Consider the following 22,520-nt stretch of genomic DNA (forward strand, 5'->3'; position numbering starts at 1 on the left):
CTTGATATGTTGAGATATTTAGGACTGAAACTACTGGCTGAAAATCATGAGGGCATTAGAGAAGAAAGCTCCTGTATCATTACATTGTCTGTTGGAATGATAAAGCTAAAGAAAGCTCAGCATAGATGCTGTAATCACATACAGAGACATCTTATGCTAGCATGTTATGACAGGGTGATACTAATGGAAAATGGCTTGTTTCAGTTGCCAAGAAGAGTGAGTGAACTGGTTAGGCAAACTGATTTCATAATTCAGTTGAGCTGTAATTGCTAATTTAAAGATAGATTGGAGCCTTGCATCACTGAGCCTGGCCTCAGAGAAAGAACAAACAGTTGTACCTTTGTTTCTTGACCTTTTTTTTTTTTCCATAAAACCACTTGTTGTGAGCAATTAAGGAAATATAATTCAGAGCCCTCCAATTATTTTGAGTCCTTTGCAAACTGCTGTTCCCAGTGCTCTTAGCTGATGTAATAGCCATCCAGGTGCTGGTGGTAAGAAGGATACAAAGATCGGACTGGGAACTGTCCTTCCTTCTGTCAATAGATTAACAAAAAGACATATTGCCACTGGTGTGCCCCCATTTCCATCTTCAGTCAGATCTGGATCACAGCCTTTAGACCCCTAAGTCACAGTTTCCTCTTGGGCAGGGGAGAGTGGGGTGGAACAGCAGTGGATGGGTTTACGACAAAAGAAGTTTAATTTGCTGCATGTTGCCTTTTATAAGACAAAGTTATATCAAAGTATATCATAAATATACTGCAGTTATGTAGATATGAAAGGTACAGAGCAGGAAAACAGCAATGTAATTCTGATCAGCAGAGTTTGGGCATGATTCTTATTTTAGCTCTTCTAGCTTCTGTGTACAGTGCTCGAGGATCGGGATGCTTAATCCATCTCTAACACTTTTGTAAAACTAAAGGACAAGCCCAAGTTGCAATGTCTTTCCTTTCCTCCAGCATATGTACCTAGATGCACAATCTTCCTCACAGTGCTCGTGGTATAGGAGATCCAGGCAGCAGAACAAGGCTGTTCAATTACCAGGCATTCACCTTTTCTGAAACCAATACTGATTTATACACACACTTTATATTAAAAGTGTATGAAAGAAGCATCTATGGAAGTCTGAAGGTTTTGTTCCCTTACAGCTCACAACTGGACAACTTTCTTTTTTCAGTTCAGTGATGCTCGTGGGGTATTTTTTGTTCTTTTTCTCATTTGTTCAGCACGTGATCTTCTGTCTTTAGTGTTGACTCCGCCGCTCATCTTACCCAGTATTTTCATGTAGTTAAAACATCTGATAAAGCGATGCTGGTCTTTGCTCAGTATTTACTGTTTTTCTTTGAAAAAGAATCTGCAGTGGACAAATGGGGCAAAGGTGGCTCCTTTTCATTCTGTTTTTTGTAAGTAGGCATGACTAACATGGTTTTAATCTCTCTCTCTCTCTCTGTCTAGTGTTTCTCAAAATGTGAGCTTAATAAAATATTTATAAAGCTTCCGATGGAATGAGCCATGTAAGTGCAAGATAATTCTATTAATTAGGGATCTCTCAATCTCACAAACACTAAACTGGGAGGGGGGATTATCTGAGTACAAAATGCACAGCTTGAGCCTTTTAATTTTTTTACAAATAAAACAATCTTTGATATTGAAGGGGACTGTAGAGAATTGAACTATATATAACCATATTCAGATAAACAAAAATCACACTCCCAAAGGATGGAAAATAGCTCAATACTCCCCTCTATCCTCTTGAAAAAGAAAGAGACCATTTGTTTTGAATCTTCATTGCAGATGAGTTTTTAATATACTGAATATAGCTGCTTGTGGATAAGGCCTCTGTATAATCACACTTGACTGTAAAAAAATAATAATAAAAAAAAAGAAAATAGAGAAACCACCTATTTGCAGCATTTTCTACATATAAAGTGTATCCTCAGTTAATGGTCCTGTGTTTCTGTAGCACCGCCTGAGCTCTGTGGCAGCCAGGGGAGGGCATGCCAGGGAGAGAGAGAATTCTTGGTGGATGGGGGTCTGAAGTAGAGGCCTGTGCACAGAAGGGGGAGAGGCGCTCGTGGTTGGGCTCGCTCAGGGAGCCTGCTCAGGTTTTAACATAATAAAGGCTCTATTAATGTTTTACAGCAAATGACCCTTGCTGATTTGCAGGTCCTCTACTACTTGCTTGTGGTGCCGAGCAAGCTATCAAATTTAGGTCTAATGGGAACATACTTGTGTGCTGAGTAATGTAGAGACCAGCCTTGTCTCCCCTTGGTTATGCTGTGTCAGGAGTGTCTGACCAGGCATCCTCTTTACATTCTTTAGATAGGTGATTAGTTTTCCTTAGGCAGCTGAGCGCCCTTTGCCCAACATGCAGGACCACAGTAATTCTGCTCCGGGGTTGTTTCAGTTGAAGGGCACATAATCTTTGTTCTCTCTGTCCCTTCCCTTTCCAGGTCCCTTTCTTTCGTACTCCCCTCTTCTCCCTCCTTCAGTACAACAGTGCGTTTTCATTACATGTGATTGCAGGCGTGTCTGGATGAATATTAAGACAGACCAAAAAAAGTCTATAAATTGCCTGGCAGAATCTGCCAAAGCACCTGTACACCAAATTCTGTCTCTCAGAGGTCAGAGTGGATATGCACCAGAGTTAGAAAAGTCATGTAGGCATGGAAAAGAGTCGGTCAGGTCCTTCCTCAACCAGTATCAATCAGTTTAATTCCAGAGGAACTATGGTTTCTGCATTTATAGTTTTCAGCATCCTTTTTTTTTATATATAAAGCTTGATAATTGCTGTATGTTTTGTTTTGCTTTTAAATTCCTAGATTTTACAACCATAAGGGAATTTTAACTTACGTTGTTGTGGAGAAAGTCTTGAAAACCTGCATGCCAGCAACTGCAAATAGCAAGCAGATCATGGGAACTTCAAAGTTGTATACATGCATTTCAAATGTCACAAACTCTACGCAAAACTTATGGCATGCTGAATATCTGGCTCATCATTTGGAAAAGATGGATTTCACAGTGGATTTTATATCACTTGAAATTCTGGATCTGTTGCAAGGTTTTGCAGAACTCATAGATGAACCTGTTGTCTAAACTAGGAATAATTTGGCTGAAGTCTGAGGATTAACCCCGGAGTAAATGGGTACAATATCAGAACACCAAAAATCATTATTTCCTTTTGGCACCTCTCTTTGTATATGCGTTGTGTTTTGTGGAGAATGACAAGGAATAGTAATATCAAAAAATATGTCTCTAGGTTGAAATAATCAAAAGTACCATTATTTTAAGGGGGGGTGAGGTGTTTTGAGGCAGGAGGAGTATTTATACTATGAATTTAACTTTGTCTTGCTCTTACATTGATGGTATAGCTCCACCTTCGGGAAAAGTTCTGTGATGCGTTTAATCCAAAGTGCGGGCTGCTGAGAGCAGAGTCCCGGTACTTTCCCAGCCCTACCTTTTGTTTGCTGCCACCTTCTTTGAGTCAGGCCTAATGATTATGTGGTTGCATGAGGAATCTCGCTGTTAAGCGATGACTGAAAATCAGTATTTGGGAGTTTAGTTCACGGTCAGAACAGCAAGTGTGTTCTGATAGACTGAAAGTGGTAGAATGATGCAGTGTGGGGAAGAAACTCTCCAGGGCAGCCTGCCGTGAGACTAAGTGTATCAAAAAAATGTCTCCTTATTTTTAGGTCAACTTCGGTCTGGTATTGGCATGAAAAGATGACCCATGACCATTCCCATGAGCTCCTGAGTGGCCTGCTGCTGGAGCAGCACACACTGCTGCTATCTCCCCTGCTAGTGCAAAGGTTCAAGGAGCTGCGCTGCATGCATTTTGCCATTTCAGCTGAAATTATTAGTTTAGGATGAGGCTGGTTCACCATGCAGCCACGTGTCCTCTCGTGCTGCGCAGGAGAGCAGGCAGGAGAAGGCAGAGCTGTGGGAGGAAGGAGCCTTTCGGGGCTGGCAGCTGCTGGTGCTTGCATTAGCTGGCAGTGATTGTGGAACAGCAGCCATAGCTTTCTGTCCTGCAGGAGAGCAGCTGCCTCCTGGATTTAATTTCCCCAATTGGTGTACCAGAAGCTTTGCCAAGCATGCAGCCTTGCCACATGGTGTGTAGGAACAGGTTAATTTCAGAGTGAAGAAAAGGCTACCTATCATCTAGCTGTGTTTTCTTTTTCCATGCAGGCAAAAGCTCCGTGTGTTGCTAGTGTAGTCTGTTGCTAATGTAAAATTCCCAGACTCGTTGATTAGTGAAGCTAGGCAGTAGACAGGGTCCAAGTGGCTAACCATGTGAGAAATTCAGTGACTGTAGGCTACTGTTAATTAACCTAGAATCTAGCAACATGGCATAGTGTCTGTGTGATAAGTTATATTATCTTCAGCAGCTCAATTAAATCAAGGAGTGAGACACAGAGCAGACGTAACTCGGCAAAATAAACAGACAACTTGAGTCAGCCTTCATAATTTGGTGCGACATCACGTAAATAAATGCAATAACTTGTTTAGCATAGTTAAGCAGTTTGCTGCTCAAAAACTTATTTGCATGACATCTCATTTTGAATAGGTTAAGTTGTGGCAAATTAGGTCTGTGCTTTCAATCTGATGTATTCCACAGAACAGAGAGAAGAAAAAAAATCCCCCACCAGAGATATGTCATTTGTAAATTGTTTTCTGTAGCAACAAACTGGAACATATGGATTCCATGTTTAAAAGATTCACTTTCTATACCATTGCTGTCATGTTAGCATTTCTTGATGTGTGTGTGAGATAATGTTAACCCTCTGTAATTGCTCTTAATTTTGACTGTTATTCTTCCATTACTTACCAGGCTGTTCTGTCTAAGGTACATGAGTGTACATCTGGGTTTCAGTCCTCTATATTTAGAGGAGATAAGGCTGTAGTCCTTGCTGTATTTCAATATGGATAATTGGTTTCTGTCTCTAAAATCATATTGAGTCTTTGGTTGCAGGAAGTGGTTTGCACCCACTTTGGTGTGGGTGTGTAGACTGAAAGTACTCGATTGTGCTTTAGTAGCCTTTTAAAAAATAAGGTCTCTTGCATAGTTCAGTCATAGGGGCCTGAATTCATATGTGGGATGAAACTTACACTTTTGGCCCATTGCAGAGTTTTATTGCATATCAAGACTCTTTGATCACTGCCTAACTGAAAGGGAGTAACAATTTCAAGAAGCAGCTGTATTTTGAAATGTTTGCATGAAAAATTGCCACATATCAGCTTTTGAGTCTAACTCCCCATGTGAATGTTGTTGTTTCCCCCCCTCCAGGTCACTACACAGCAGCAAACCATGGAACAGGCACACAGACAGTTGTTGTCCCAATGTACCTGCATCCTCTGACCATGTGTCCACTATAATTTACAAAGATGGTCTGTGCTTTACGTACATAAAACGTTTAAGCTGGAGGTGGTCACGAGCAGCAGGTAGATGTTCCTGTCTTCCCTGGTATTCAGCCCAATGTCAGCCCAGTCCTCAGAAAGGGGCTCTGCTGGTATAATTCACTCTTGTTGGACATACGGAAGTGGAGAGCAAAGTCCTTTCCTGTTTGTCCATCCCCCTACACCAGCCTGTTAATTGAAGTGCTACAAAGAGCACAAGATTCCTTCCAAGACCAAAAATAAATGACTCTGAGAGACTGTCTCTTCAAAGCACCACCTGGTGATCCCTGCAATAATGGAACACTCGCACGCATCAAGTATTTCTGTGATTTCTGTTCCATTCGGGTTAAGGAAATATTAGGGTTTTTGAGTTATAAATGATTGCACTGAAATTTTTCTTAGGTTTTGAAAGAATAGAAATTGTCATGTTTCACTAATCATCTTCTAAAAAGCAGATGATATGAAGAGCAATCTGGTAAATAACTGATTCATTCGGTTCGCTGTTGTTCATCTCTGCTTCAGATTTTATTCATACAAATTCTCTCCACTTGTTGAAAACACCGTTGCTTGCAAGCATGATGGTGTTAGGTGGCCCTTCACTAGTAGCTTTGAAAATACACCAAGGTGTGTCATAGCCAGATCTGGCTCATTGTCACTTTTTTCTAAACCTTCTACTAATGAGGTGATTTTTTTTTTTTTACTTGTTTACATGAAGCACAGTTTCAGACTAGACTCTTCAGCTACACGCCTTGCTTCTGTCAAAATGCTGCCAATAATTTCAGTTGAAGAGGATGGAGCAATGCATGGGAAATGCTTCACAACAAAGCTGATGGATGTATCTGGCATAAGCTTTGTTTTGTACTTCTGTTCTTGGATCAAGAGCTAAGAAAATCTCTTGAATTTCTTCTTCGATGAATATAGTAGATGTAATAGTCTTCTCAAGCAGGCTTTTTGTTGTGAGGATTTGAATGACATTGGGGCTTTTTGCCCCGGGTGCAGTGTTCAAGCTGTCAATAAATAAAAAATCACAGTAGGCATTTGTAATGTCTTCTTGCATAACTGAGGGAAGGAGTTGCACCTGCCTTCATGCTTTGGTTCATGCTGGATCTTCTCTTTGTTTCTCACAAAAGTAACCTTGCCCTCTGTAATCTGAAAAAGAAAAATCGGAGGAGAACCTTAATTTTAAAATATTAATAAAGTCAGAAGGCTGTGAGAAATATGTCCCACACAGAACTGTGTGTGACATTGCAAGAAGCGTCCCTTCAGGACCAACTTTTCTGTCTTCTCAGAAACTACTCAAACCCACTCCACAGAGATGGAAACGACTGATATTCTGACAACTTCTTCTTACAGTTTGTTTGGGGCTTTTTAGCCTATAATGGAACTAATAGAATTGCTTAACTTCCCTGACGAGTTTCTAAACTAGTTTCATTTGCATAGTTACATGTAAGAAGTCAGGATTTCAGCACCCCCTCTGTGTTTAAGAAGTGGGTTATGATAGTGTGCCTCAGTGCTTGGTCCTGATGCAGTGAAATAACTTGAGGGAGAGTTACAGAACAAACAATTAGATCAAGTTGTTGAGGTCACCCCTGTTTTCACACAGGCAAGTAGAAGGAGCCTTTTCTTTCACAGGGAAGTGCAGATTTAATATATGTTGGACCTTTACCCTAGAAAAGGGGTACTGCCTTTCAGTGGTGTGAGTAGAAATTGGCATTATGTGGTGCTAAACTGAAAACTAAGCATATGGCTAAGATCCTGCCTCTGCATTTCATTTGTTAGCCTAAACCTATAAAAATTGTTCTGATTCAAGTATATTGTCTGTTTCTTGATGGGGAAATTCCATTGTAAGCATTAATGGAAGATGTCATGCGTGTAGCTTGCACGCTGGTGAAAACAAATAGTATCTAGCTCTTATTTAGGGCTTTTCATCAGTGTATCTCAATTCATTTCACAAGGAGGGAAGGACTATTAAAGACGATATCAAGTACAGAACTGAGTAGATTTCAGTGAATTTATCCTTACGGTGTTTCTGTGTGGAAGGGGTTTTTGGTTTGGGTTTTTTTCCCCTCCTGAGAGATCAGTGACCTGTGTCCTACTGGTGCAGTATGTGTTCAGTATGGTGTGATTCGTTCACCAGCTTATGCGCCTTTATTGCTTTCTGGAAGTTGTGTATTTGATAGTAGCAGAGCTTACGTATGCTATTGTAGAAGGGTTTGAAGCAACTTCTGTTTCCCTTACAGATGAAAGTGGCATGCAGAAGGAGCAGTAGATACTGAGAGGATTGGTGTCAGGCAATACCTTCTCTGGAGGATTAAAGGAAACCCTCAAAAAGGCATCCTTTTCCCTTTTACTTACTAGATTCATAACCCAAACTGCTGGCTCTGTTCATGAGACTTTTTTTTACAAGTCTTAAAATATGGCTTCTTATGTTTTTTTTACTTGGATTCTTCTCTTTCATTTGTATACACAATAGTTTGACTCCTCCAACTACTAGACGATCAGCTGGCAAAGAAATGTTCTGAACTGCAGCCTAGGTAAAGCTATCAAACTGGATGGTAGCGTGAGCTTTAGTCCATGTTTGTAGAGCAGAGGAAGAAAACCGCATTGCACAATGCCTGTCTGCTTTTTCAAATTCTGCTATTGTTTTAAAAAATCCATGCCCCACATGTCAGTCATTTCTTGTTAAAACAAAACCTCTGACCAAGAGCCTTCATTGAATAAGAATTACAGTAACGTGATCCAGAAGTTCACAGACTGGGAACTCCTCAAAACCTGGCATGGGAGGAATTATTTTTTTTTCTTTATTTATTGTAGAGTGAATGTATGCGGCCTCTCAGGCATGAGGGGACGAGGGGAAAAAAATAGCGTATGAACATTATTGTTAATCCAGATGCTTAGAAATGAGCAGTCATGTTTTCCCAGATTATGCAACTGATTCAAAAATAATGATGTACTTTAAAAATGATGCCTTTGAGTTTTGTGCCTTCCATATAAAATGCTCATCTCGTTTTCATGTTTTTCTTAGCAACCCCAAGAATTATAAAACTACTACTTTAAAAGATACCAACAATTCCTTAATACACTCTTCTTGTTTCTGGAGTTTGCATTGAAACATCTAGCATCACCAGAACTGGAGAATTTAGTAGCAATATTATTCATGTAAATTGAATTCCTTCTTTCCTGTGCCCTCCCTCTGCTTCTGCTCTAAGATGTTGGAATACTTTGGCAATGTAGCGCAGTAAGGGACGACGGTGTGAATAATAGTATCATGTAAGTTTACTAAATACCTCTAAAAACAGGACTACAGGTTGTTCAGTACAAAGACGGAGATAAATGTAACAGTTTAAAAAATTGCATTACCCATGCAAATTTCAAAACAGAACAAGATTTTTCTCTCAAAATTGTGCCACCCTCTTCAGGAGAGGTAGGATTCCACTCTGAAATTAGTACGTGCTTTCTGTGGATGTGAAAACATTTTCAGTCATGGCAGCATCCCACCACACTTCAGTCATTTTTTATCATCCCAATGTTGATCACCCAATTTGCTTATGATGATACATCACGATGAACAGAAACCAAAGCTCCTAGAAAGGATCAGTGTACTAAGTGTGCTTTGCTCTGTTACTGGTGTTCTTGGAGACTGTCATGTTTGCCTTCTGGCTGGCAGGCAAAGATTAAAATCTTGATTGTTGGAAGGCATGGCTCTGCTGGCCTGTCCCAACAATGGGGCTTAAGCCCAAGGCAAAGACGTAAGACTGAAATTTCCCTCAGTTTAGGCTCGGAAAGTTTTGACTTCTGAGTAGATTCCATTACAGTTTGCAGATGGGAGAAGTGATGTTATGGAGGAAGGAATTCAGGGGAGCTCTGGTATTTCAGCTACAGCTCACCTCTAACTAACCAGTTCATATCAGAAAACTAGAAAATATGCAAAAGTATTCATAAGAATGAAGTAGGATTTTCTGCGTTCACTGTACAAAAGGCCTTGCTTCCAAATTCCATGCTGTTCCTATTTTCCAGACTCTGCATTAATGTGATGTAGAAAAGACTATGTCAGCCCTTGTCTATGTGATTTACCATCTTGCTTCATCTTCCCTTTCCAGCACTTACAGAACCCTGCAAACTTCCATAATGCAGCAACAGAGCTCCTGGACTGGTGCGGAGACCCCAGAGCCTTCCAGAGACCATTTGAGCAGAGCCTGATGGGTTGTTTGACGGTATGTCCACTCCCTCTGCGGCTGTGGTTCCTCTCCTTTGTTTTATACCATATGCAGTCTGTTGTGGCCAAGGGAACTTGATTTGCAGAATCTTCATTTTGTGGTTTTATTTTGTCATTTTATCTTAAACATGTGAAGCCAGATCCTAACAACTGTTTATTTGATTCCGTTACTTAACAGGAAGCAAAATGCAGTAGCAAAAAGTTAAATCATAAAAGGGAACACTGTTTATAGTTAAATTACTTATAAATACACAGACTAGTTTACTTGATATGCACATGGTTTGAAAATGGTAAGTGAGCTGTGTTCTTAGGGAGTTAATGGACTTTTCAGGCATTTATTTTTCTTTGCTCATTTTTGGTGGGACTGGAGGACTACTTGTCTTCTATCCTAAGTATGGTGTACTTCCAGCCAAACAATGTTTCTGATGTGCCTGTTTGTCTTACTTTGTTACATATATTGACTGCAGGTCTAATCCTGACATACTAATCCAACAGTTTTCTTGACTTCAGTGCTTTTCTTTCCGTTCGCTCTTTATTAAAACCACTGTAGTTCCTAACATAACTTCATCATGATACACTGAAAATATATTTTAGTGTGTACACAACAACATTTTTTGTTTTGAAAATCTTATTTCCCATGCACCCAGCAGCAAGATCCAGTCCAAAATTGCTATATGGAGTCAAGACTTTTGAAGAATTGAATTTTGACTGGAAAAGGAGTGTTCAAAAGCTTCACTGCAATTTGCAGAACAAGTTGATATGAATAAATAGTCACAAAGGCGATAGAAATTTTTAAATGATTAATGAAGAGACCATCATTGTATTTGTTGGGTCGCAGAAGTGCATGGATTATTTTCATGCACTATGTAGCTGATGTGTGTAAAACAGACACCAAGACTGAGATTTAGTTGCCAGAAATCCAAATGTTAAGGAATGGCTCCATCTTAATGTGCTCAAGTGTATAGCATCCCTCAGATTTCTAAGTCAAAAAGTTAGAATAAATCCAATGATATAAGGAGGTGCATATCATTCTTCCAATCAGAAAAAAAGTTAAAGATAGTTAGAAATGTTAGTAGAGTCCAAAGATAGGATATTTAATGATTCTGTTTGAAGTAAAAGTTATATGTAACCTCAGTCATGAAAAAAGTTATATAGGATCTGATGGGACCAGAAATAGTAATTTATCTATACTTTTTTGAAAACTTTGCTAGCTTTTTCATGTTAGCATTTGGGAAAGGAGACTTTCAGCTCAAGTATTCTTAGGCAGCCTGTGCACAGCATTTCTCTGCAGGCCTCTGCTAGACCATTGTAAATCTGACCTGCAACTTCCTTGCTGTTTCAATCTTTTCCTTCTACATAAGCAGATCTGCAGCTCGGACCAAGTGCAGGGTCAAAATAAGATCTCACTGCTAGTGATTCACTGTCTTCACAAAGTGTAAGGAAAGCAAGAAGGAAATGCCCCATGAAAAATAGAGAGGTAAAATACACAATACCTGTTTATCAGAGTTTCTTGAAATGAAAATACTACCTTTCTTCTGAGAAGAAAGAAAGAAAGAAAGACATCCTTATTACTGAAGTACTGTTAAGATTTTAACAGTGTGTATTTCTTTGCTTCATACTCCTCCCTAAAATCTGAACAGGGTGGTATGAAATCCCCCTTTCCCAAGCTTGTTATGGGAGAGCACTATCTGTAGTGTAGGACCGACAGGCAGCATCATCTTTATCATATGTTGTAACCTCATTATATTCCTAACAAGGAAAAAAAAAAAAATCAGGAACTTAACTAGTTGGCTTGTTTTGTGTTAGATAAATACACAGGATTTGCATGATGCCTATAAACCACAATGAATATGTTTCTTGTTCCGAATTTTAAAATCCCATTAAGGAAGGTATGCTCTAATTTCTCACTGTGTACATCCCTCTTCGTGCTTCCTATTAAACAGGCTTAACTACATGGTTGTACCCCAAGATACTCCCTGTATCTTCCTGATATGTAGCGATATAGTGGGCAAGGTCTCCTTTTTTTTTTTTTTCTCCTTACAAAAATTCTTCCTGTCCGAGCTTGCTCATTATAACTTCTTTCTAAATAATATTTTCTTCTTCAAGGTCTAGCAAATGTGGATATTGAGGCTTGTCCTCTTACGGGAAAATTTGTTTATCTTCCTTTGTTTAATAAACATGATAGAACTTTAGTCTGTTTCCAGGAAAGTTATTCATAAAGTTGCAAATAAGTGAAACATTGCTGAAATACTGGAATATCATGAGTGAATTTGACCTTAGCTTGCTTAGCTGCATGTTCCGTACTGACAAGAGCCAATTTTTCTTCATGCTGACAAAGTTTGTCAGTGTTCTTCTTTGTGAGGATTATGCTAAAAGAAAAATGAAAAATCAGTGTGAAAGTCTGTTCAGCCACTAAAACAGGATTATTGTTTTATTTTGCCAGTCTTTAAAATGACCTTCAAAAACAATTTCCCTTAAAGCTTCCCTATTTTTGGATTTGCTTTTTAAAGCAAATAGTTTCTACCTTCATTACAACGTTTGAGCTGTGTAGATTCCTAAAGGCAAATGCATTTAATCCAGAAATTCGACAAATACTAAAAATGCTTTCTTGCTTAGAAGGCTCCTCCTCTGTAGTGCACAGAAGTATTTTTTTCCTTTATAGCATTCTGTTCTGTTAGCTCTCTGACCAGGGAAAAAAATGGTATACTAAACTGTTCTGGAACCATGAAGGGACATGAAATCATCATATTCTACTAGTGGATAACAGGGTATATACTAATCCAGATAGCAATATATTAATACATCATGACTGCAGAAGGGCAAGCTCTCTCAGGAATGAACAAACCGTCCATTCGTACACTGCAAAGATAAAAGGCATCAGATGTAATGACAGAGCATCAAAACAGATCTGTTGTGTTATGAATAGCCAATTTAATGGTACCTCTGGTATAACAGATTCTTTGCATCGTTTAAGTCTTATCTATAATATTTTTTGCAAAAAATAAACCAATTGGATTTAATTCTATTAATAAAAAGGAAAAAAATACCCGCAAAACTTTGCAATTGTGCTTTAGTTGAAACGTGGTTCTTAGAAAGTAGTCTGTCTATCCTACGTGCCATCTTCTTGTTGGCACTGTCAATAATAGCAGGTTTACTTTATAACGCCAGTATGTTTTTATTACTGTTGCCAGTGTAACAGACCCTGAATGGATGCAGAAGAATGGTCTTAGAAATATGCTGCTTGGGCATCAGCAGAAAAGCTTCCAGCTTCCCTTACAGAATCACTGGTTTTGCTATAATATATAGAATAGGCTGTTAGAGCAGGTTTTCTGTGCTTAAATTGTAACGCCAGCACTTAGGGAAATCTTGATGACTTGAAAATTTCATGAGTTAGCTACACAGCATGTGTTGAACCTCAACACATTTCTAGTGTTCTTTTTTCCTCAGTGATTTTTTTTCTCTTTTAGAATAATAAATGTGCATAGTATACATACTGGCTATTAGCAGTAGATAATCATTTTTACGTATCAGCAGTACTTGATACTGGAGGTAGATTTGCTACTGTGGGCTCCAGTGAAAGGGTATGCAGGATAATAGGAATGGTTTTCTTATTTCAAGAACAAATTCAGGATTTGGTACAACAGCTGAAATCTTACCAGAGAGATGTCTAATAAGGCATGTGAACAGGCTTTGTTTAGCTAGTTAAATACTCTGTGTTTGTTACATAGGATCTTTCAAATGATTGCTCTTTTAGAGGTAAAGTAACTTCTGTTTGTGATATAGAACTTAGTCTATTGCTGTCAAGGCCTATGAATAAAACTGGAACCATTCTGTGCAGCGCAAACAGTCGACGAAAAAAGGTTTAGGGTACGTGGGTAAACCCATGGCTTGTCCTATAAAGAGAAAATATTTTTTCATGAACTAAGCCTCCAAAGGTGTGCCCCTTCTGGCAAAAATGTGTGTGACTGCACGTGCATCACCATTATGTTCAAACAGTTCTGGCAGACACTAATTCTAGAGCTTACCTTTTTGCGCTCACCCATTACAGAAAATCACCAAAGTGAGGGAGTAATACAAGTCTATAAAGAAAATGCATTTCAACAGATAAAAAGTCAAAGAGGGAGGGGTAAGCTTTGCATCTGTTTTCTTCCTTGCAAACTAGAGGATACAGAAAGGTTCCTTAAAAGGTTCCTTTGATGGAACTCATGCGAACAAATTACCATCTTTCTTGGAGACATTAAACTCTCCTCTAACTTGCCAAGGAAAGCTAGGTGTTATTTTTCAACAGTAGTTATTTTCAAATCAAATAGAACTGTCTGTAGGCCAGAAGCTGAAATATAATTGAAATAATTGATTCCATAAACTATTGAAATTGTAATAGATACTATGTTCTTTGGTATGTAATATTACTTCTTGTACGGGGAGCTGATTAAAATAACCTCCACTTCCCACAAACCAGTCGTAGCTATGTTTTTATTATGATTGAAACAGTTTCTGATTCTAGCGTTCATAGTATATAAAGCACTTTGGGATGAGATTATATTATGGTAAGGCTAACAGTCTTAATAAATTTAAGAATAGATTTCACTAAAAACGTACTGTATATGGCATTACCTTGCTTTCTTCTGAAAGAAACAGCTTTGTTTACTACACAACAGTTAAAAAAATAACCCTAGTTTGGTTGGACAAGGTTGTCTCACTCTTTTCCCAGAGCCAGTGTAGTCTCATCCCATAGGTCTGCTCAGGCCAAGCAGTTTAACATCTAAATAATCTTACTGAGGGCATTGACTGTCTTTTGTGTTGGCGCTGCAGCAAAAATGGAAACGCAGGGAGAGCTGAGAGCAAAATAGACAGATTTACAGACTTGTCTTCAATGAGGACAGTAAAGGCACTGCTTTGTTCTCTTCCTGTGCTTCAGTGTTAGAACGTGCCAAGTTTGTCATTCTTCAGGGCTCTTCAGTGTGTCCGAATAAGAAATAAAAAGGTGAGAGAAGTACAGGCTCAGTCTAAGAAATTAAAATCCAGGAACACAACGGTTTTGGACAGTAGGAGGAATTTAGATAAGCAGGGTGTGCTTACCTGAGCTGGCTCTTGGCCAAAGCACTGAATGAAACAGAGCTTCTCTAGTGAAAACTGGGTCTCTGACCACTGTGGTTAGGACCTGGGTCTCTCTTTCCATCCAAAAGATGGCACTTGCTACCCCAGTTTGTCCACGAAAAGCTATGCTGAAATAGCCACTAAAAACACATTCCCCCCCCCGCCATCTTAGTGTTCTAGATTTCCTCTCCGAATGTTGGGTCTACCTCAGTCATGAGATGTGGGAGACTCACCCATGTTTGTTTAAGAGTTGTTTCTCTTTACATTGAAAGAATAACAACACCCAAAGCTGTAGTCCTAGTTGTACTCTATCTGAAATTATGGATTTCGTTTAAATCTTTTGTGCTGCTTGTAGCACTTGCTGGATCTCTGTACTGCGGAAGGGAGTTCCTTAAATAACAAGCATCTGTGTGAAACTGATGGAAGCATCTTCTATAGGTTCATGTTTTAGTGATACTGATACATGGTACAATAATATTTTAAGTTGCATTTCTCTTTGGAAAATCCTGGAATTGAGACGGTTGAGATTTTTTCAGGGCATTTTAAGAAAAAAAAAAGCTGCTGTCAGTTTCATGATACAGAAATCTATTTTAGCTCATCCGATATGTAATGAAAAATATGTGATTTAAAAAAAAATATTTAAAAAAAAAAAAAAGACAAGAACAGTGTCTTTGAACAATTTCAAGTTTGCACAACAGGATGCCTGAGACAGCAAAAATAACAAAGTTGAGCTAACGCTGTGTTCAGAAGGTTATCTGCTGCTACACTGACTTCATGCCTGGCTGGGTTCATTATGTTTAATGCAGAAAAGTATGTAATCAAAAATCAACATGTGATATTCAAAAGGTCATATTTCAAATCAGGTTAGGATCTGAATATGAGTAATTACGGATGGAAGGGTTGGTTTGGCACATCTATACCCAGAAAGTGGTGTGATGCAGGTGCCCATTTAGAGCCCTAGAAATGTTGCATTTACTCTTTCTATCCAAGACTTCCAGAACAAAAAGTTCATGTGGAATAAATTCTGCTTCCATCGTGCTGTCCATGCATTTGTAAAGCACACAGTTTTATATGTTTGCAGTGCATTGCAGCACTCCAGGGCTGTGTACGTGCTGTACCGTCAGAGTACAGGCAGCAGGCACAGAACACTCTGCTTCAGAGCAGCTTGTAATGCTACCAAGTAACTCAGTATTACTGGCTGCCATGTGACCTCGTGGTGTCCTCAAGCCTTTTCTTTAACTTAATTTCCTTAGTCAAGACATGGGTTATTTTACAGCTTTAAAATATTTGTTTGAGATGTGTTGCTGTCCAAATTAAAATGCTTTTGGAATTCCTTTATCACTTTCTTCATATGATGGTTGTATGTTTCATCTGTATCATTGTTCAAAGTCTGCCAGGACTCGGGTGGCAACAGTACAGCAGTGACCCAGTGATCAGCTGGCTTAATTAAAGCAAAATCCCTGCATCTTTCCCTCTGGGAGGAAATTTCAGATGGAGAGGGTTGAGTATAGTGACCTTCGCTTCTATGTTTATGGCTGTTGGAGACGTGCAGAGGAGAGGAGGAGGATGTAAAGGAGGAGTTATCCTTATGGTTTATTTCAATGTTGCAGGAAATGTCAAGAAAAGTAGTAGATGGCAGGGATACTGGTTTATTTTACTTTGAAAATATGGTCCTTATCCAACTAATGGGGTGGGAAATACATTTTAAGAAAACCCTAGTTCGAATACAAGGGCTCTGTAGAGTCTCTTAAATTTGTGGAACCTACTTAATGTGTGTTTTCAAGCATCAAAGGCAAGACACTAGTTAATGATTTAAAACTTTACTCACTCACCTTCTTTGATTGTCTGTATTCTTGAGGCAGCCCTTCTGCAACTGGGGTGTAAGAGTCTCATCAGACCAGGACTTCAGATCACAAAGATTTCTTCCTCCCTTTCCCCTCTTTTTTTTTTCCTGTTTGAGGCAGATCACTATTCATGTTGCAAAATTCCTCAGTTTGCTTCCTGTTTATCTGATCTTTGTGTGTTACCGAGGGGGAAAAATTACCATCTACATTGCAGAATTCTAATTACAAAATTTCTGCTGTAGTCTTCAAACTGCATTCAGATAATTTCAAGTATGCACAAGTGGCTGAACACAGAGCTGTCTGAACTAGCAATCAGATGGCATTTTTAGTTTTGAGCAGCCAGCAAATTGAATTGGTAAAATTCATTCTGATGCCAGCAGGGGGGGGTGCTCTTGACTGCTGCTAGTTAAGAGATTCATTGAAAGTGCAACATAATGGGAAGGGAGTTTTGTAATAAGCAGTCATATAGCTCTCTTGATTAACAGGCCTGTTAGGTTAAGAGGTACATTGTTCCAGTACTTCGTGGCGTGATGACAAGAAGGGAAGGGAATGGAGCTTGCCATGGTGCAGCTCCTTAGCCTTGCAAAAGGAGAAAAGAGGAAAAAAACGGGGGGAGGTGGAAGTATTGCAGCTAAATTCATCAAAGAGAAAAGAAGTTGGTAGCTGAATTTTCTCTGCTTTTCATGTTATTAAAACCTCACTGTCATCATTTTCCCCTCGCTGTCTATGACCCTGAGCGTTCAGGCATCTGGAACTCTGCAGAGCTGTGTCACAGGCAGTGAATGCGATGTCCCGGTTATGAGTGCAATATTATTTAGATTAAATATTTCAGAGGTTTGGGATGATCAGATTTCCTTATTGGCAGTTAATGTTACAATGCTGTTTGTTTGCAAATAAGGTGTTATGTTCGTTTAAAGACACAGCTTGAAATAGTTGTCAGCACCATATCTAAGTTAAAATAAAAGCTACGTGTTACAAGCTTGTGTAGGAAATAGGTTAGCTTTTATAAGGTATAACTGTCTCAACTGTTATTGTAAGATAACATTGAGAAATATTAAGTGTTGAACTATGGGCTGTCCAAGCTCCTCTCTCAACTGTGATAAAGGATGATGATCTCAATTTGAGATTGTAGTATCACTGGCAACTGTGTCTGTTTTTTTTCTTTAAATGCACTGCTTTTCAAAGGAATTTAATGGCATGCATGCTTAAGTAAACTAAGATACATGCTTACAGCATTGCAAAATGAAGTCATGGTTGAACACATGGTGCCGCCTGCATGTTGTCTGAATTTTTGCTGATGTGCTCAACTTGAATTATGAGTTAGAGAAAGCTTGAGTGTGTTTGCAAGTGGTATCATATCATTTAGCCATAACATTGAATGACTAATTGAAACTGTGTTGACTTGATCCCATCTGATCAGCACTGTTACCTGAATAAGATGAAAACACAGGGAGGTTTCAAACTTGGGAGAGTTCCTGGGACAGGGTTCAGACTGAGCTGGGTGGCTCCGGTAAGCAGCAGGTGTCTGGAATTGCTGAGATTCAGCTTGGGACAAACCTAAGGGAGCATGGTGAGTACTATTTTTCCCCAAATTGGGATGTTATATAGATATTTTCTGGTCTACTGTAGATCCCTTTACACCCTAAGCTCCAGCTAGTCTGTTCCACTACTTGATGATCTCTAATACCTAGAACATTTTCCCAGTATTTATCCTTAGTCGCTTGTACACTGAAGACATGAATTCTGCTGTGTGTTCCTAATTTTCTATTTGGGTGTTTGATTTTTCTTTCCCATCTATAGTATTTCATAAGTATCTTTGGCCTGGTTTTTGGAACATTTTTCCAGTTTATAAAGATTATTTTAAACATTTATCTTGTCCTCTTAAGTGTTGGCAGACTCTGCCTGTTATCATCCAGAAGTCTTGCAATTTACTGTTTCATTGTCCAAGTCACAACTGAATACATAGAAGCGACCCATATCCAGGACATTATGATTTGACAGAGGACTATTAATTAATAAACTAAGTAAAATTTATACTACTGTCATCTGGGCTATGTTCCTCTCTTATGACAGTGTCATATAGGACAATGTCAAAAGGCATCTTAGATATGTTACACCCACTATCTCCCTTATATTTACAAGCCCAGTTAACTCATCAAAGAAGAAAACTGCACTGCACTGACAGATTGATGATGATGTTCTGTATTACTCAATATTTGTTTAGTAATTTGTTTTGTTGTCTGTCTGAGTACCTGTAATTTCTGAGAGTCACCTTTTTACCATCTTAAAACCAGAGATCTGATGTGCCTCCAAGGTCTCTGTCTTGAATTAATTCCTCAAGATAATCGTGGGCAGTTACAAGGTTTCCCCGGGCTAGTTCCTTTGAGGCACTCTAAGGTAAATTTCAGCAGGGTCTGCTGTCCTGACTGTATGGAACTTACCAAATGTCTTGTAGTTAGTTCTTTGCATTTTCTGGATCGTATTCCTATGGCGCATTTGGCATCTTGTTTCTGAGAAATCTCAGTGTTTATTTAAAAGGCCAGGACGTCCCTTGTGAACAGGTTCACTAGAGGAAAGCCTTCCAAATACCGAGTGAACCATGTCTGATTTCAATAGTAGGCAACCTGAAACAGGGTCTTTAGAGGATATATGATCTGTTCTGTTTGACTTTCATTTTAAAATAAAGTAAGTCTTCAGCTGTCACAATTGAAAGAAAAAACTTTAAACTTTGAATACACTTAATGCAAAAATTTGTAAGTCTATGAAGAAACTGAAAATACAAAGTGAACTACCCTATTTGTGTTGATCAAGGGGATCGCAGAGGACAAGTGTACAAAACCCAAGAGCTGGGGGAGAAGGGCCCAGAGAAAGCCCTCTTGAGCACAGTTAGACCAGATTGTTTTTACAGATCCTCCTTCAGAATTTAGCAGAGTGCGTAGAAGAAAAATCTAGGTGGAAAAATACTCTTGGCAAAATGGAAATTTTATTAGAAATGTCTGTTTTCTATTAAGTAGCTGAGGGTCTTGTTGTTCTTTTGAGAGAGATTTTGTGTAGTTTGTCAGTGGAAGCTTTTTTTTCAAATTTAGATCGTTATTTTTTTTAACTAAAATGAATTTGCAATTTGTTTTCCCTCACGTTTTTCATGAAAAACTTGAGCAAGAAGTAATAGTTTGACTGGCTGACTTCTCTGGACTTGCCTTTCAAATTTAGATTGTTATTTTTTTTTAACTAAAATAAATTTGCAATTTGTTTTCCCTCACATTTTTCATGAAAAACTTGAGCAGAAGTAATATTTTGACTGGCTGACTTCTCTGGACTTGCAAGTTCAGATTCCACCTTCTCATGCTTAGTCTTCTGCTTGCAGTGCTTGCTAAGGTATAGCTTCACCCACTTTGAGGTAGGCTTTAGCAGGACGATGCCACAGCCATCGTGGTGCAGTCAGCATCGGGGCTGCACACACTGGCATTTGGAAGCTCTGCTTTTGGCCAGTGAGGTGGTGAAGGAAATTACGACAAGGAAACTGATGTGAAATGAGAGTGTAAAAGGTAAGGACTTGGGCTGACCCAGACTTTGCAATCTATTCAGTGAAGAGGTTGCAATCATAGGTTGGTTTTCATCAGCTCAGGGTTTTACGATTCTCTGTATTTCCCGAGTTACTGTGTAGAATTTTTTCTGTAATTAGCAAGATGTCAGTTGAGAGTAGTGATTTGGCCTCTGACCAGCAGGGTCTCAGTATTTCTAGCTTCATGTTTTAAAATGAACCAAGCGTATAAGGAGACAATGCATTTCTTAAGTTACCGCAGGCTCACTAGTGAGCAGGTGTATCTGCCTTCGTTCCTGTCCAGTTTCAAAATAAATAGTTCAATGATAATGTGCTTTTTCAAAATAGAAAATGGGAGGGCCCTTTCGCCTTTAGTTTACAGGCCTGGATAGCACTCTGAAATGCGTTCCTCTGTGATGGTAGATTAGATGATGCCTAAACAAATTTAAATAATGTTTACATGTTAATGAGACGTTGCCCTCAGGAGTCTTTAACAAGATGGTTTTTTTAGAGGAGCTTTCTGTCTGCGTCCTACTGATCCCTTCCCTAACATCTGCCTGTTGCTGGCTGAACTATGGTGATCCTGGAAGTAGGAAAGGGGAACAGTTAGATTTCAAAGTGTGCAAGTGCCTTGCACATCTCATAGCAGCCCACTGGTCTTCACTCCTGTTGCTAACTTAGCATGAAATATGAGATATCTTGTTGTTCTGCTGTTGTTCTTTTGCTTGTGTTTTTTTATTTTACCTAATTTTTGCAGGTTTGGACCCAGAGTTTTAGCCAGGGTATTAACAACAATCAGACTTTTAAGTGTAAAGGACCAAAGGTTGATCTACCAAGTTGGAAATGTTTTTTGATTTATCAAAAATAATTACATTCTTTCTAGGAAATAATTATTTCTTTCCTATCTAAAAATTACAATTGTAATAGTAAAGAAAAACAGGAGATAAACAGTAGGTGTGTTCTAGGGTTGTCTGTTATTGTACTGATTATCCCAGTTTCTCACTTCATTTCCCTGAAGCGCTCTACTAAATTTTGAGATTGGGAGGGGTTAAAAAAAAATTAGGGAGGGGGACTCTCCTACCTGATAAAGTTACGTGAATCTGTAATTTCAAAGTTAATAGGAACAACAGAAACAACAAAAATCTGCCCAGGAACTTTATCCACACTAATTCTTTCTTAAGAAAGAAATTTGGTTCTTAATTAGGAAAAGTGGATATTGGAAAAAGTTCAGAATAGTAAGATTCGTGTAATAGTGTTGGGTAGATAAGGCAGAATAGGGCATTTCTTTACCATTTGTAGGTTATCACGTATGTTGGTTCTTCACTCTGGCCTATACTGTTGCTTTTTTGGGGGAACCAATCCTGGACACAGATAATTGTAGTGTCGTTAATTTAGAAAAAAGCTTTCAGATGGAGATAGGAGTGGGAAAAGGGTATTTTCTTGTACTGTAAGCTATTTAGGATAGGGACTTCCTTTTGCTTCACACAAGGAAATGGTATTCTGCTTCTTGCGGAGTTCCTTGACCATTGTTTCAATGCAAAGCAGTAATGGCAATGTTAAGAATAATCTGGTTTATCTATGCCTCTGAGTCTGAAGTCATCCTGTGCCACTAGAAGGCAATATAAAAGCTCTGCTGTGTATAACTTCAGCATAGTTTGCCAGAATGACTGCAGTATTGTGTTTATACTATGCAGATTTTCACGAGGATACATTCTTGGCTGATAGCTGAATCGCTGGCCTGGAGAAACAGTTACCTGCTTTGCATCCTTAACCCCAGTCTTTGATTTCCCTAGTTTTGCTAGTCCTTTTAGATCAGTTGGAAAAAAAAAAAACAAAATCCATCTTGGTAAACCCACACTGAAAAGCTGCTTTCCTTATTTAATGTGTTTGGCAAATACTTCTTGCACAGGCCTGTTTATTCTAAAACTGTAGTAAATGTGTTTCCCAATATGGTATTGTTGAAATGCAGCAACTGTGACACTGATCACAGCACAGGAGAACACTGCCCATCAGTGTGAAGGAGGGCATTTTAACCTAAAGGACCTGGGCACTGCTTTTGAGAACAGGGCCAGGAACTGCTTGTGACATACAGATAGAGACTTAGGGACTTTTCCTCCTGAAGTCTCAAGTACAGTGAAATATATCCTGTACAATTTTTGCATGCATTTCTTTTGCATTTTTTCTTCTGAAAAAGCTTTGTGTCTTCAACTTTCATGAAACTACCAGGCCCTTCTTCTGGCGAGTGGTCGAATAACCAGATCACCAGAAGACTTGTGTGTTCAGTTTGCTGTGCTTGCACTGGAAACTCCTGGAAAACAATGCCTCGTACCATGTTTGTACTGTGGATATCACAGCAGATTGAGTTGCCTAACATTGGTGCTGATGAGCAGGTTAATGTAGCTTTGCAAAGAGCTCCAATAACCCCTAA

At 39.0% G+C, this 22,520-nt stretch overlaps 1 protein-coding gene across 1 annotated transcript in view; it reads left to right on the forward strand.

Moving 5' to 3' along the window:
• ZMIZ1 (zinc finger, MIZ-type containing 1) overlaps nt 1-22,520 on the forward strand; it is a 157,688-nt gene that overhangs the window by 7,657 nt on the left and 127,511 nt on the right. Inside the window, 1 exon segment of the mRNA XM_009884558.1 lies at nt 9,495-9,608. Within this exon segment, the coding sequence (XP_009882860.1) occupies nt 9,495-9,608 (114 nt within the window).

Source organism: Charadrius vociferus, unplaced genomic scaffold (assembly GCF_000708025.1).
Source record: "Charadrius vociferus isolate BGI_N301 unplaced genomic scaffold, ASM70802v2 scaffold655, whole genome shotgun sequence".
NCBI lineage: Eukaryota > Metazoa > Chordata > Aves > Charadriiformes > Charadriidae > Charadrius > Charadrius vociferus.